This window comes from Triticum urartu, chromosome 4A, assembly GCF_056163025.1.
Source record: "Triticum urartu cultivar PI428250 chromosome 4A, HENAU_Tu73, whole genome shotgun sequence".
NCBI lineage: Eukaryota > Viridiplantae > Streptophyta > Magnoliopsida > Poales > Poaceae > Triticum > Triticum urartu.
The window spans coordinates 564,079,262-564,094,902 of NC_141876.1; the positions used below are offsets into that span (position 1 = coordinate 564,079,262).

The following is a 15,641-nucleotide window of genomic DNA, read 5'->3' on the forward strand; positions in this document are numbered from 1 at the left end:
ATTTTACCTGGCTTTATCTCCTTAAGCGCAAGTCTGATGTGTTCGATATCTTTCTTCAACTTCAGTCACACGTTGAGTGTCTTCTCAAGCACAAAATTATACATGTTCAGTCGGATTGGGGGGGGGGCGAATATCGCAACCTCAATACTTTTTTCAGAAGCTTGGAATTTCTCACCGTGTGTCGTGTCCCCATACACATAAGCAAAACGGTGCTGCTGAACGCAAACACAGTCACGTCGTTGAAACCGGTCTCACCTTGCTAGCACATGCATCAGTACCCTTCCGTTTTTGGAGTGATGCTTTCTTTACAGCTTGTTTTCTTATTAACCGGCTTCCCACACGTGTGCTAAATATGAGAACTCCCGTTGAAGTTCTCTTTAATGAGGTTCCTGACTACACTTTTCTCAAGGTGTTTGGTTGTGCATGTTGGCCACATCTCCGTCCCTATAATAGTCGTAAACTTGAGTTTCGATCAAAGAAGTGTGTCTTTCTTGGCTATAGTTCAATTCACAAAGGTTATAAGTGTCTTCATGTTCCAACAAACCGAGTGTATATCTCTCGTGATGTTATTTTTGACGAGAACTCTTTTCCGTTTTCTAATCTTCCAACATCTTATGATATACCACAATCACTTCATTCAACCCCTATTTCCTCCGGCCAATTTGAAGATATTGCATACTCGCCTCTTTTATTACCTAACCATGGTGCAGGTATTGGTCGTGGTGCTCGGCTGGAACTCCTGGAGGATACATATACTACAACGCCATCTTTAGATGGTTCGTCTGGCCACATGCATGGCCCGGCCACACAAAGTACGTCTGGAGCCACACATGATCAATCTTCACGTGATCATGTCCATGCAAAAGGGATGGACTTGCCCGACCCAGCCACACATGGTGGCTCGTCCACAACTGGCGAACTGGCTAGTCTTGGCGTGCATGAGCCAACCACGCCGCGTGGGCTCTACTCGCCCCACGCCACAGCCGGGACGCCCATGCCCGGCTCTTCATCGCGCCATGCAACGTCTGGGCTGCCCACGACTGGGACTTCTCCTGCTGCAGATTCGACTGGGTCTCTGTCGCTCGGTCTAGTGGACACACCAGCTTCAGCAGATACGCCTATGCATGCGCCGCCACCACCACCTATTCCACCACCGGTCATTTCTCGACCGCATACTCGGAGCCGTAGTGGCATTTTTTGTCCTAAGGAGCACACTGATGGAACGGTTGCTTGGCTTGCTGTATGTATGGCTCATGCTGTATCTGATCCAACATCTGAACCATGACATTTTCAGGCTGCTATGAGTATTCCACACTGGCGAGCTGCGATGGAACAGGAGTATCATGCTCTTCTTCACAACAAAACTTGGCGTCTGGTACATCCTCCTTCCGGTGTCAATATTATTGACTACAAATGGGTTTTTAAAGTCAAGAAACATTCCAATGGTTCCATTGAACGGCACAAGGAACATTTGGTTGCTAAAGGATTTAAACAACGCCATGGACTTGACTACGAGGATACTTTCAGTACGGTTGTCAAGCCTACTATCATTCGACTTTTATTATCCTTGGCAGTTACTCGTGGCTGGTTTCTTCGTCAGTTGGATGTTCAGAATGCTTTTCTTCATGGTGTATTGGAGGAGGAAGTCTACATGCGCCAGCCACCTGGGTTTGTTGATCCTGATCATCCTCATCACTTATGTCGGTTGGACAAGGCATTGTATGGCCTCAAGCAGGCTCCCTGTGCCTGGCATGCTCTTCTTGCCTATGCTCTTCAAGCTCTTGGTTTTGTTCCTTCTACAGCTGATACCTCACTGCTCTTACTACAGCGCCCTGAGGTTACTATATACCTTCTGGTTTATGTTGATGACATCATCCTTGTCAGTTCTTCAGTTGCTGCTGCTGATCGCCTACTCTCAGCTCTTAGTTCCGATTTTGCTGTCAAGGACCTCGGCAAGCTTCATTATTTTCTTGGTTTGGAAGTCACTCATGCTTCTACTGGACGGTCTCTTACTCAGAAAAAGTATTCATTGGATCTTCTGCGTCGTGCTGGTATGCTCAAGTGTAAACCTGTGTCTACACCCATGTCTGCTACTGAGAGGATTTCAGCTGATACTGGTGCACTTCTTTCTCCCGATGATGCTACTACATATCGTAGTTTTGTTGGTGGTCTATAGTACCTGACTATTACCAGACCAGACATTTCCTTTGCGGTTAATCGTGTTTGTCAGTACCTTCATTCACCTCGTGATTCCCACTGGTCTCCTGTCAAACGCATTCTTCGCTATATTCGTCTTACAGCCTCATATGGCTTGCACCTTCAGCCAGCTCCCTCTGGTATTATCTCTGCTTTTTCGGATGCTGACTGGGCAGGTAATCCTGATGATCGACGCTCTACGGGGGGATATGCTGTGTTTCTTGGTCCCAACTTGATCACTTGGAGTGCCCGCAAACAGACTACGGTTTCTTGCAGTAGTACTGAGGCTGAGTACAAAGCTGTAGCCAATGCGACAGCAGAGCTTATATGGGTACAATCATTGCTTCGTGGGTTGAGGGTCCCTCAACCACAACCACCGATTCTTTGGTGTGACAATATTGGTGCAACACACCTTTCTTCTAATCCAGTATTTCATGCACGAACAAAGCATATCGAAGTTGATTATCATTTTGTCAGGGAACGTGTTGCACAGAAACTACTTCAGATCAAGTTTATCTCTTTAAAGATCAACTTGCGGACATCTTCACGAAGCCGTTGCCATTACCTTTGTTTGAGGTTTGCCGGCGCAATCTCAACCTACGAGACACCGGTTGAGATTGAGGGAGGGTGTTAGACTTTGTATTTAGGCTAGTTTGTAGCTTCTATACATACCTTGTACTTGTACATGTCTCTCATATAAATATATGTACCAGGTCACCCCTAGAGGTTGAGCCGACCCAAACCAAACCCTAAGTAATAAGGACCATCACCTCGCTTTTGGCGAAGTTAATCGTGAGGCCCGACATCTCCTGAAAGTAGAGGAGGAGGAGCTTGAGGTTCTGGATGTCCTCGTCCGAGCCTTCCACCATCATAATGGTGTTATCAGCATATTGGAGATGGGTCAGACCTCCATTGAGGACAAGATGGGGGCAAATCCCCCTGATGTGGCCGGCTCGCTTGGCCAAGTCTAGGATCGAAGCCAGAGCATCGACCATAAGGTTGAACAGAAAAGAGGAGATCAGGTCACCCTGCCGTACTTCTTGGCCAGTCGTGAAGTAGGGCTCGATCTCCCCATTAATGTTCACCGCAGTACGACCGTTCGTTACTAATTGCATCATCCGGGCAACCAAGTAGGAGTCAAATCCACGCTTGAGCAACACCTCCCGAAGGAAAGGGAGTAGCTTATAGGAGGGAGTAGCTGTTTTGGACGGCTTGGGAAGTTAATGTTTTTTGTTGACTACTAGGCAAACCGGCTTAGGCCCTTCCCAGTGCTTCATCGTGGACGGGTGCTAAGCATGCCACATAAGCAAAAAAATGACATGGCACAACATTTAAGGAGGGAAGAGAGTACTTTGGTGACCCTAGAAAGAACCAATGCCAAGCACGAGAACCTAGGCAAACCACTTAAATGAAACAATTTGGCCAATGCATGAAAAACTTTAGGTGCTAACTCATTAAATAAAGTGTGCTTAACAACAAGTTAAGCACCTATGCATTGAGGAGTTGAGTTGCTAAGGTATTTAATATACTTAGCACCTCATCTAAGCATCTTTGTATTGGAAGAGGTCTTATGGAAATTGCACGGGCCTCTGTTTTATGTCCGCTGGATATACATAATACTCCTACTTCTGTCTGTGTAGGAAGTCGCGAGAGAAACAACAAGGCGCAGGCCACAGGGACAACGTGTTGAGCAAGGGGGCCGGACATAAGTAGTCGTAGGAAGCACGGACGGTCGGTCGCGCTCTTGATCTCGATCCCTCACCGCGACGATGCACGCTCTCAGCGATCTGCCCGATGACGTGTTGATGGAGATCGTCGTCCGCCTGCCAGCCCACTCCATCGCCCGCTGCCGCGCCGTCTGCAGGGCCTGGCGTTCTGCCATCTCCCACGCCAGCTTCGACACGGCCCTCGCCAGACGCCCGGCCGCCGTCGCCACGGTGACGGCGGATCGTCTGGGGTTCGAATTCCGCACCGACTATACCTACGCCTTGGAAGGCACAACGCCAACGCTTGTCAGCAGGACCCGCGTCGTCTTCGACTTCTTCCTCCGCTGGCGCCGCCGACCGCCGTGTCCGCAGGAAGTCCGGCTCATATCCGACTCGCTTTCCAGCATCGTCACGACCGTCCGTGGTTCGTGGGACGGGGTGCTGTGCATAGAGCGCGGGGTCTGGAAGTGGAAGACGCGGCCGTTGCGCTACCACGTGGAGCAGTACTTGCTCTGGAATCCAGTCACCAAGGCCTGCGCCACCGTGTCCCCCCCGGCCGACCGTGGAAAGATCATTGGCGGCTACGCGCACCCGACCACAGGGGCCTTCCACCTCGTCCACGGTTCCGGCGAAGTTGTAAACGATCACCTGATGGCCCCGACGACCTTCTTGATCGGAAGGGTTGGAGACGATATGGCCTGGCGTGAGATTCCCCTCGAGCTCGAGGAAGCAAGCCCCACGGATGATGCGCAGCCGTCAAAGATCTTTATAAGCAGCAACCGCAACGCCCGCTGCGTCGGGTTACGCGGCAACCTGCACTGGCTGGCACTGTCGGGCTCGGGAACGCTGCGTATCCTCGCGTTCGACACGTGGTCACAGGATAGGTTCCGGCAGATAGAGGCGCCGGAGCTCGGGCGTGGACCAGCGGACCTAACCAAGGTGCGACTGGGTGCGCGGTCCGGTGGCAAGCTCTGCATCTTCTCTGTGGCTCCATCGATGAGCAGCATGGACGTGTGGGTGCTCGACGGCTACTGCGCCACCGTGCGGCGGAGCAGCTGGCGGCGCAAAGAACGGATCAGTTTTGTGTCATGCTGGACGTTCAACGCGGCCACGGAGGTGGAGGTGGAGGTGGTGGAGGGCGGTGGGGAGGGCGAGGAGATTTTCCTCCACTTTGAGACCTGGATCGACGTCTACAACATTCAATGCAAGACGTGGCGCCGCGACATGGAGGTTCCCGGGTTGATTACTTTAGGGTCTCATGAGTCGCTGGTGATGCACAGGGAGAGCGCTCTGCAGCACGAGGTGAGCTTTGGCGACGCGTCGCGGGCTGTTTCTCGGAGGGTCGACAGCGACGGGACGCATCGCTACAATGTGGCATAGTTTACGCCGGGGTGGAGGCCATCAGGCGGCACAGTGGTGACGTGGTGGCGGCGCGAGGGCCTGGCTCGCCGGCGTGCGACGCGGTGGTCACTCGGGACCCCACGGAGGAGCAGCCGGGTTGGGCGCCATCAGGATGCACAGCGGTGCCGTCTGGTGGCGGAGTTACAGGGCGATGTGCCAACGCCACTGATGCTCGCTGCGCCGGTGCTTCTGGCGAGTGGCCGGTGCGTGGATCGACCTCGCCCAGGATCCTCGACGGCGGTGGGAGTCTCACCACATGATCCGGCACTTGCATGTGAATGTGATGTGGCGGCAGGGGCGGGATAGTGCAACTCGGCAGCAGCGAGGTGTGCCGGATCAAGAGGATCTGGCATGGTTCACTGGGCTTTGGCTCGCTCTCGTTGGAGTTGCTGCCGGTGAACTTTTTTTTTTTTTTTTTGCGAGAGCTGCCGGTGAACTTCGCAGAGGCGGCGAGGGCTGCTAGGTCGTGGTGCAACGGACAACCATTGGCCAGATGGCGGTGTGGCAGTGGTTGGCTCGTCCGAATCAATTTTTTCTTTCTTCATTGTTGACAAGAGTATGAATCGATACATGGTGTGGTTTTTTCTCCCTCAAAAAAACGCAATGGACCCATGCGTTCCTTTGGCATTGAAAAGATAGAATTCAGTTTGGACCGCACACATTATATTAATCAATAAAATATTACACAACATACATATATGCGGACCGAAACATAACATGTGTCGAGAAAACTCTGCAGAAATAATACCCGAAAGAGAATATTACAAGTAAGCCCCCCCGGGTCCTGCAAACAACCAAATCTAAAATCGCCATCCACCGCTAGTGCCGTCGAGACGCACATCAGCGGAAGAGGCAAAGCACCAGCAAACCAAAATCCAGGTTAGCGCCATAGCCTTGTAGGAAGGTTGATGATGTGGCGGGTCGGCCGATGGCATTCCCCATGCCAATCTGCACCCCTCTGATATTCGAGTAGGAAAACACCAAATCTGCCACGGTCACAATTGTCTGAGGACGTTTAGCCATAACTTTACTCGTATGCCCATAAAATTAAGCATGGCTAATAGAAGAGCCTGCTTCCGGCTATATGCTAGTGCCACATCTGCTGTAGCCTTTCTACTACTTATATAATAAGCTGGCTGAAGATGAGCTATAATATTCAATGCTTGCATAAAGAGATGGGCAAAGAAAATGCATAGTGATTGGCTAGTAGAAATAAGCGCATGCCTTTAGTCTTGCAACGGGCTGCATGCTGGCTCGGTTTCATCGTAGATTGTGCTATGGCCCGGCGCTATATGAAGCGCCCGCTCCATTCTCTCTCTCTCTCTCTTGTCTTCTCTCTCCTCTACTAAGATTTTGCTTATGTGGAACATCTTATACCCTGCTGATTAGGATCTAGTATACTTGCTCTAATAAACTAAAGCACAATGTATTTTAGAAATCACTTTAACCAATCTACAGATCTTACCAAGCTATGGGATATATGCCTAGCAAGCATATTTAATTTATATAAAAAAAACTTCGAGTGCTTGAAACAAGTTTCAAAACTTGTATAGATAAAGTGCAAAGATTGTTCTATGGGGCGAGAGAGATAAAAACACAACACCCATAAAAGACCTCAGGATGTGGTGTTGTGTTGTAGTCCGAGCAACGTGGCACTGGCTGGACGCATCCTTCTCTGGGTTGTTCTAGAAGCCATTGGAAGAATTTAGTGGCGCATCATGATCCGGGAAGTGCATAGACGAACCCAGATACATATGAATCCATTTCAAAAGAACATTTTAATTGCTAAAAAAATCTGAAAAAGTTGCACTGGTACGTCTTCGTGTTCTATGTGCGTGCATAAGTTTCACGAAAAAATAATTTTTTTGTGGCATGTGCAAAGAAGACAAAAAATTGTGTCGTGGAACGCTATTTTGAAGAACTAAAATTTGTCTTTTTTACGGAGACATAACAAAAAGACATTTTTTCACAAAACTTTGTGCCGTGCACACAGATTTGTGAATATTTGTGCGTGAAATTTTCTTCTAAATTTTTTGACATTTTAAAACATACTTAAAATGATTTTTTTATAAGTGGGTGCAGATGCCCATGCGTTCAGGACGTGCCCACTCATCATGATCCAGCGCAACTCCTTCTGGTGTCCCCTCAAAAACAATATCCTTGTTCCTACAACGCCACCATCATTGAGCTTAATCCTAATGGCATAAATTTAGATTCTATTACAAAATATTCATCAAATACTTATAAAAATGAATTGGTAAACCCACATTACAATGAAACGATCAACAAAACGAGACACATGCAACCCACTGCATTACATGATTACATTAGACTATAGTGTGTGTTGAGTGTTCATCTATATAACGTACACATGTCAGATATGTATGCACAAACAGAATAATACCGCTGAAACCAGTCATGTATATGCTAAACTTGGGAGGGTCACCAATGCTGGTCAAAGACTATGCAAAATATAGGATCTATAAGCCAAGGCTTGCTCAATCTTCATTGTCAATACAAGTTTAACCTACTCTCAATAGAATTGGGCACTGCTCAACTGAACAGTAACAAATTAATTAACTATGGATCAATCCCAACAAAAAAAGGAAATGACAGAAGGGAGAAAAGCCATACCATAATGCAGCTTGTCTCTTGACAGTATTTTTTCTCGCATTTTCTAGAAAGCAAGCAATCCAAGGAGTACACAGTGTTGCATCAACCCAGGGTAAGCTTGTAATCATAAGACAGCTTATCTTTTAGTTCTAGTTTAGTATATGCAGCCTACACAGTCTGTTAGCTTTCCTCGCTCGTCTCTGAGTAAGGAAACCTGGAAAGGTATCTCATTAGCTAGAGCATATATGGCCGCACTAAAGAAAGAAAATGGTAGTAATATAATGTTCTGTTGTGCATTATCAAGGTATTATCATATACGATGTTCCTTATTGCTGTGAATGTTGACTCAAGGATTTTACTTTTGATTTTTTGTACTAAGTTGTTTTGTAGTCTAATTAGTGCGAAGAAACATCATATCAGGTCTCAAACAGGGGTGGGTTTGTTTATCGTTGAGGTATCATTTTGATGAATATTATGTAGAACCTTATTTTGTTTGGATTACCTCCTAGTTTAATGGAAAATATAAACAAGGTTTGAGTATAGACGGATGGTGGCTGCAATTACTAATGAGAAGCTAGTATTATTGCGCGCTGCTGCCTAAGCGGAAGGGGATGTGAAAGGGGAGGGATACAGTTCGAAAGAGTAGTCAAAAGTGTTAGAATAAAATGTTAATGTAAGATCATAGACGATACACCGAGGCACGATATTTGTTAACGAGGCTCACCAATATGACTACATCCCCGAGGCATGACTACGGGCGCTCCTCCTCAAGATACCGCAACACCGGCCGCCCAGGCGCCGGCACAAGCCGTCGGCTCTCCCGCGTACCTGTTGTTATTAAGTCGTCATAGGTTACAACGTGTGGTGTCCCTCCGTATATAAGAGGCCTAGGATACAAGTGTCCAACTCCTACACAACTCGTACCTAACCACACCAATTACAACTCCAAGTCCACGTAACCCCTTGCGTACATAATATTCGACACAAATATAACAAACTCCACCTTGGCGAATATTCTCCACCACTTAGAAGTCGTCCATACTCGAACCTCCATGTACTCCGGACTTGGGTTGTCTCCTTTGTAGCTTACTGAGAGCTACCCGACGGGCCAGACCCGCCGCCACTGTGGGACTTCACTGCTACTCCTGCAGCTCCACTCTTCATGGCTCCACCTGCAATAGTGCTCCCTTGCAACTTGTAAAGATATGAAGCCGTCCTCTCTCCTATCATCACGGTCACCCCATATTTCATGATTTTCATGGTCCTCTTATCCCGATCAGAACGGAATTCCATACCACCATCATGAAGAACACCAAGCGAAATTAGATTTCTCCTCAGCCCTGGCACATGCCTGACTCCCAAAGCATCCGCTCAACTCCGTCAAACATCTTGATTTTGATGTCATCTACTCCAGCAACACGATAACCTGTATCATCGCCCACATAAGCTAAACCAAACTCACCAGACTTGTACGAAGAGAACCACTCTATGTTGGGCGTCGCATGAAAAGAGCAAGCTGAATCCAACATCCACGCTTCAGCTTTTGTTGACCGCATGTTTGATGCTACAAGAACATCACTACTGCTGTCTGAGTCATCACCATGAGTAGCCGCATTATCACTTGCCCCACCCTTCAGTTCTGGGCATTCCCTCTTTATATGTCCCCAGTCCTTGCACCTGTAGCACTACACCTTTTTCTTCTTTTTCTTCTCCGCCTCTTGTCCCTTCTTGATCTGATAACCTTTAACTGCCAACCCCAAACCTTGAGTACTCTCCTCTGTAGCATTTTTTGCTTCCTCAACTCATGCCCAAGCAACGCTGTAGTGACTTCCTCATTATTGACGGTTGTCTTTCCATGTGTTAATGTAATGACCAAATGCTTATAGGACGGTGGCAACGAAACAAGAAGAAGTAGTGCCTTATCCTCGTCCTCAATCTTCACATCCAGACGCGCTAGATCCGTGACCAACTGATTAAAGGCATTCACATGCTCCACAAGATCCGACCCCTCCTGCATCTTCAGCCCATAGAACTTTTGGTTCAAATACAACTTATTGGTCGCTGACTTGGACATATAACGATTTGCCAACTTGTCCCAAATCCCCTTAGGAGTATCTTCGTTCATGACATGATACATGACCTGATCCGCAAGACAAAGCCATATGGTAGCGGCCGCCTGCACTTGCATATCCTCCCACGCATCGTTGTCAACCTTGGCCGGCTTCGTTTCCTGCAAACCCTTCAAGATTCCCTGCTGCGCCAGAATATCCTTGACTCTTGTCTGCCATAGACCGAAGTTACCCGTGCCATCGAATTTCTCCAAATCAAACCTGGTGAATCCCGGCGCCATGCCGAGCCGCGATCTAACCGACCTGTTGCCGCCGGTCTTACTGCCCTTTTCCTCCGCGACTTCCTCACGAAAAAGATCACTGATCCCGTATTCCTCGTCTGAAGCCACGCCGCAGTTCACGATCTACCAAGAAAACTGACTTAGCACCGTCCCTGTCCGCCCTTCAGAAATTGCCGTGAAGCCTCTCGCCGTAACACAGACCGATATCTGCCTAACCGAATCGTTCCACCTTTTCCCTGAACTTGCAGACTAACCTTTTGTTTGGTGCCTTCGCTGCCTCGGTCGCCAGCCTTTTATTACTGCTGGATCCACCTACGGCCTTGCCTATTCCTTCCCTGACACACGGACCGAGTTCAACTTTGTCACGATTCGCCCGGCCTTTGCCAAACCAAATCTCCCACGGATTTATGCATGCACACGTTTCTTATTTTCTTTTTTCTAATCATAGCCAGCAAACTTGTCCCTGGACCAAAACATGCACGCACGTACACCTTCTTGTAAAAAAGGATCCGCTGCATGTTAATCCTCCGGACTCCTGCCTCAGCATGACTTTACTTTTCCTTGTGCGCTGCAGCCTTCCGCTGCTCCGAAACCGGTTGCAACACGCCTCTTTGAGGCTCCAGCGGCCGGATCCGGCTTGCCTGCTCCCTCGCCATGCTCCCATTCGTGCTCCCACTCCATCCTACGGCTGTCTTTTTCTTCTTCTTTTTTCTAATTTAATCATCTCCTCCCCTGATTTTAAGGGGGTGGGGTCGGGCCTTATCTTGTTTCAATTAAATCATGCCACCTATGCGGGAGCACGGATGGGAGCACGTTGGGGGAGCAGGCAAGTCTCGTCCCCAGCGGCCGTCTCGCGTACGAACGCCGACAACTGAATCCTGACTTTCCTTCTCTCGTTCCGTGCATCTCGGAAAAAACCTCGCCGCCGTATCCGACGAACAGCTTACGCCATCACCTCTGATCTTGGTTCTCGCCAGCGATCTGTACTGCCCGTCGCGCGTACTCACCGACGCCAACCCTGCCGTAACAGTCGCCACCTCGCGCATCGTCCATGCACGAGCCGTGCCATATCCTGGCCACCCGCGTCGCCAACACAATCCGTCCGCAGTGCCGCGCCGCCGCCCTTGTACAACACCGAACGCATCGTCTCGATGCTCTCACACTCCAATCTATCCGGCCGTCCCCCACGTCTGGTCGCCGATCTGATCGCGAGCCGAATCCGTCGCCTCCGCAACATCTTCAACAGCCACTACGCCGGTCCGATCGCCATGTCTAGCCGATCCTTACCGGCCGCAGCCCATCGAACGGTCCAGGCCTCCTGCCCGAAGTGTCCGATACCACCGATCGCATCCGCGATCGCCGCCATGCTCCACCTTGCGCCAATCGAACGTTCCCTGGCACCCGTCGAGCATGATCCTCGTACCTCCGAATGATCTTCCGCACAGCCTTCTCGCAACCTTGCTCATGATACCACTTGTTAGAATAAAACGCTAATGCAAGATCATAGACGACACACCGAGGCACGATATTTGTTAACGAGGTTCACCAATATGGCTACATCCTCGGGGCATGACTACGGACGCTCCTCCCCAAGATACCGCAACACCGGCCGCCCGGCGCGCCGGCACAAGCCGTCGGCTCCCCCGCGTACCTGTTGCTATCAAGTCGTCATAGGTTACAACGTGTGGTGTCCCTCCGTATATAAAAGGCCTAGGATACAAGTGTCCGACTCCTACACAACTCGTACCTAACCACACCAATTACAACTCCAAGTCCACGTAACCCCTTGCGTACATAATATTCGACACAAATATAACAAAAAGGTGCCAACGTGCAGACCACTGCGGGAAAACCCATTTTTTTATGCCCAAACAGAAAAGGACCGAAGGGAGTACTTCATAAATTACACATACGGAATTCTATTGTAGTTTCTAGTAAGTAAACACTAATTGGAACTAATCAATGGAGCTATCGCAAGTAAATGAATTTGTAAACATAAAGACCTAAGTCAATGAGCTACTAAAAGTGATGGCAACATAGAACTCTTTTTACCATATCGATGACCTCTTGTTCAATCATCATCGAGCTGAGCAATATTTCGATGCAGCAGGACAATTATAATGCAAGTTTCATCATTACAAACATTCCGTTTACAACTGAACATTCTATTTTATCGAAAATTGAGCATGGCAGAGACAACTTACATTGATGTTTTCAAATTTACTTGGGACTAAAAAGAGTACATGAGGCCCCCAAAACCATCTGGAAATAAATTGATGACATCATTAGGCTGCACTTGAGGCAAGTATATAAGAGAATCATAATATATGTACATGTTTAATCTTTTCATTCTGCTAAACACTTCTAAAACGAACCTTTTCAATTGAACAATTAACAAAAATCTAAACAAAGGAATAAAACTTATCAGAAACAAGGATTGCTGATAACATGATAGCAAGTATAGCTTCTATAATAATCCATAGTCAATTAAGATAACTGACTAACAAAATTATAGTGGTGTTCTACCAAACTGAAAATCAGACCGCCTTGATGTCAATTCTTGAACTAGGACTACAATATCAAACATTGGTTCAAAATGGATCCTAGTCATGCATCTATTTTTATTTTATCTCTAGTTTGGACTATATTGCCCACACACTATAAAGCTCACGTGAGTTAATCATGGCACACCGACATAAATGCAAATAAAAAATGCAGCATTTTCATTGAACATAGAAAAATCATGACAATAATGACATAATGTAAATTAAAAGGACACCGAGCAGTTCTGCTAGAGGCTAGATCAAGCCCCAGACGACGTAATGCATTAGAGGAAAAATCAAGGTAAATACTTTTTGATTTTTTGTTTTCCAATAGGAAAATCATCAATTTTATTTTCGAAGACATAGATAACAGACAAAGAATGCCTTAAGAAGTCTAATCCATTTCCCAAAGTACTGTATACACAAAATGAATAATTAATACTCCCTCTTGAAAGAGTCATATAAAGGAGCTAAAAGTCGTGTTCAAGAACTTAATTATATTAGGATCAAATGAATACTACATGGTTCACATAGCAGAGCTTTTGAAACAAAACATAAGTAAAGTGGTGGACTGCCTGAAACTTTTACATTTTAAAACTACTAATTTGAGTTGATTAAGCGAACAATGCCTGAATTTTATATGTCAAGGAAACCCTTCAAATGTTCTAAAACAACTTGAATCCACTGTCCACATTCACAAAATAAAATCGATTTAAAAAATGATCAATTCACAAGATGCGAGTTCCAGACTGAGATTATCTATAATCTGCTCAAAGGAACTGGACCATAAGCGCATGTGTGCTGGCACTGATGGGCAAGTCAGATTGAGGCGGGATAGATCATTGTGGCCAGGTGGGGATGTTGAGGTCCATGCTGGTGCCTGACGCGGTCTAAGTGCGGGGAGGTGTGGCCCAAGTGCTAAACAGAGCCGAGGCGCAATGGCGGAGATAGGCCCAAGCAGACTGGGCTGCTGCTTGGGGCGTGAGGGCAACTCCCTTTGTACACTTTAGCAGACATTGTAGCCATAATGCTACAATCACACAGCCTGGGGCAGTGGGGCTCGGCCACATCCCGGCGCCGCCACTACCGAGGCGCATTGTAGGCAGCCCACATACCGTTGTGGCGGCCCAGGAGTGGTTGTTGTAGGCCGGAAGACCATGTGCTGATGTGTGGCAGCAACTCGTTTTTGTTGTTTCTGATGTGGAAACCGTCTTTCTATACCCTTGGACAATGAGTTTTGACGTATTGGGTGTATCCATTTTTATCGAAGCTTTCATTTCCGTGCTTATCTTAGTTGTCGGTTTAGTTTATGCATGACGAAAAGGAGCCTTGGAATGGTCTTAACTGAACATTTAGACAAAATAGAAGCAATATCAGGATGCGTGGCAAGGAGACCCCTGCTGTAGCATACGAGATTTGTTTGGGGCCCCTAAAAACTGAGATTTGTTTGAACAAAAGGAAAATAAGGTTGGCAAATAAGAGGTACGTTGCTTAGCTTTCTGATGTAAAGATCTAGCAAATCGAGGATATGTCGTGCATGATGTGAGCATTATGTGGCCTGTGTTAGATCAGTTGATTGGTTCTTCTAGATACACATGGAAAATGCTACGTGGGTCTAGATAATTGGGCTTCTGAGGTAGGACGGCAACGTAAAAGTAAAGCTCGGAGGAGCCAACAACATGCCATGCAAGGATCATGTTTTACAAGGCGTCGAGTAATAATATGTTGGGCTGATACAACGCAAGGTGGACCATTGGTGCAGTCGGACAAGTTCAACTGGGGTCACATTATAAGGCGGTGACTTGGACAGTTTGGCGGATCGACAGGGATGTCAATCGAAATAGGAAAGGTGGTGATTTTAGCGATGACGAAATCGGAGCATAGTGCGGATGGTGGCCGCCTTCTGGGGGTGGCAACATGTGGTGCAGGCCTGAGGGCTTATGCGCTTTGACATGACGATGGCACGTGGTTGATTCAAGATGGTGTACGCATGAGAGCTTGAAGTTGACGGGCATGAGGGTGGACTGACCATCTACCATGGAGTCATGTCGAGGGTGGAGCTAGGGTCTGATGAAAAACTTCACTCGGTGCTGATGGAGGGTCTACAACACAAGTGCACGGAGATTCAAAGTCTAATTCAGTGAGATAAAGAGAGGGGCATGTTGTTCGGGCTGGGACCTAGTGGTCCGAGGGATACGTGAAACTCGGCATTGGTCGTGATGATCGGTGGTTCTCTATAGTGGGGATTGAGGTGGTGTGGGTTCGCAACCCAAGATACTCGACCGGGATAGCAGAGGATCGACACGATAATAGCCACGAGGAATGCAGTAAGCACGGGGCATAGTGACAGATCATGACACTGGTGGTCAGACATGTGGTCAAACAAAGTGTGGAGATGGTGATGAAGCAGTGTTGGCGAGTACCAGGTTCAAGTTGATGACTAGATCTACCTAGTTTGACATGTCAGATAGATGAGAGTTGACCATGGAGAATCTGCAAAAGTGACGGAAAGTCAAAATGTCAAAATCTTGGAGAGTACATGGTCATATATCATGTGGCGTCAGTTGATACGTCTCCAACGTATCTATAATTTTTTATTGTTCCATGCTATTATATTATCTGTTTTGAATGTTTTATACGCATTAATATGCTATTTTATATTATTTTTGGGACTAACCTATTAACCTAGAGCCCAGTGCCAGTTCCTGTTTTTTTTTCCTGTTTTTGAGTTTCGCAGAAAAGGAATACCAAACAGAGTCCAAACGGAATAAAACCTTCGCGATGATTTTTCTTGGACCAAAAGACAACCAGGAGACTTGGAGACGAAGTCGG

General features: G+C 47.4%; 1 protein-coding gene across 1 annotated transcript; it reads right to left on the reverse strand.

The window, feature by feature from the left end:
* Positions 1 to 2,945: 2,945 nt before the first annotated feature.
* On the reverse strand, positions 2,946 to 3,314 carry LOC147976642 (uncharacterized). The gene has a single exon (XM_087520928.1). It carries the CDS (start codon positions 3,312 to 3,314, stop codon positions 2,946 to 2,948), a length of 369 nt encoding a protein of 122 aa, XP_087377054.1.
* Positions 3,315 to 15,641: the final 12,327 nt, after the last annotated feature.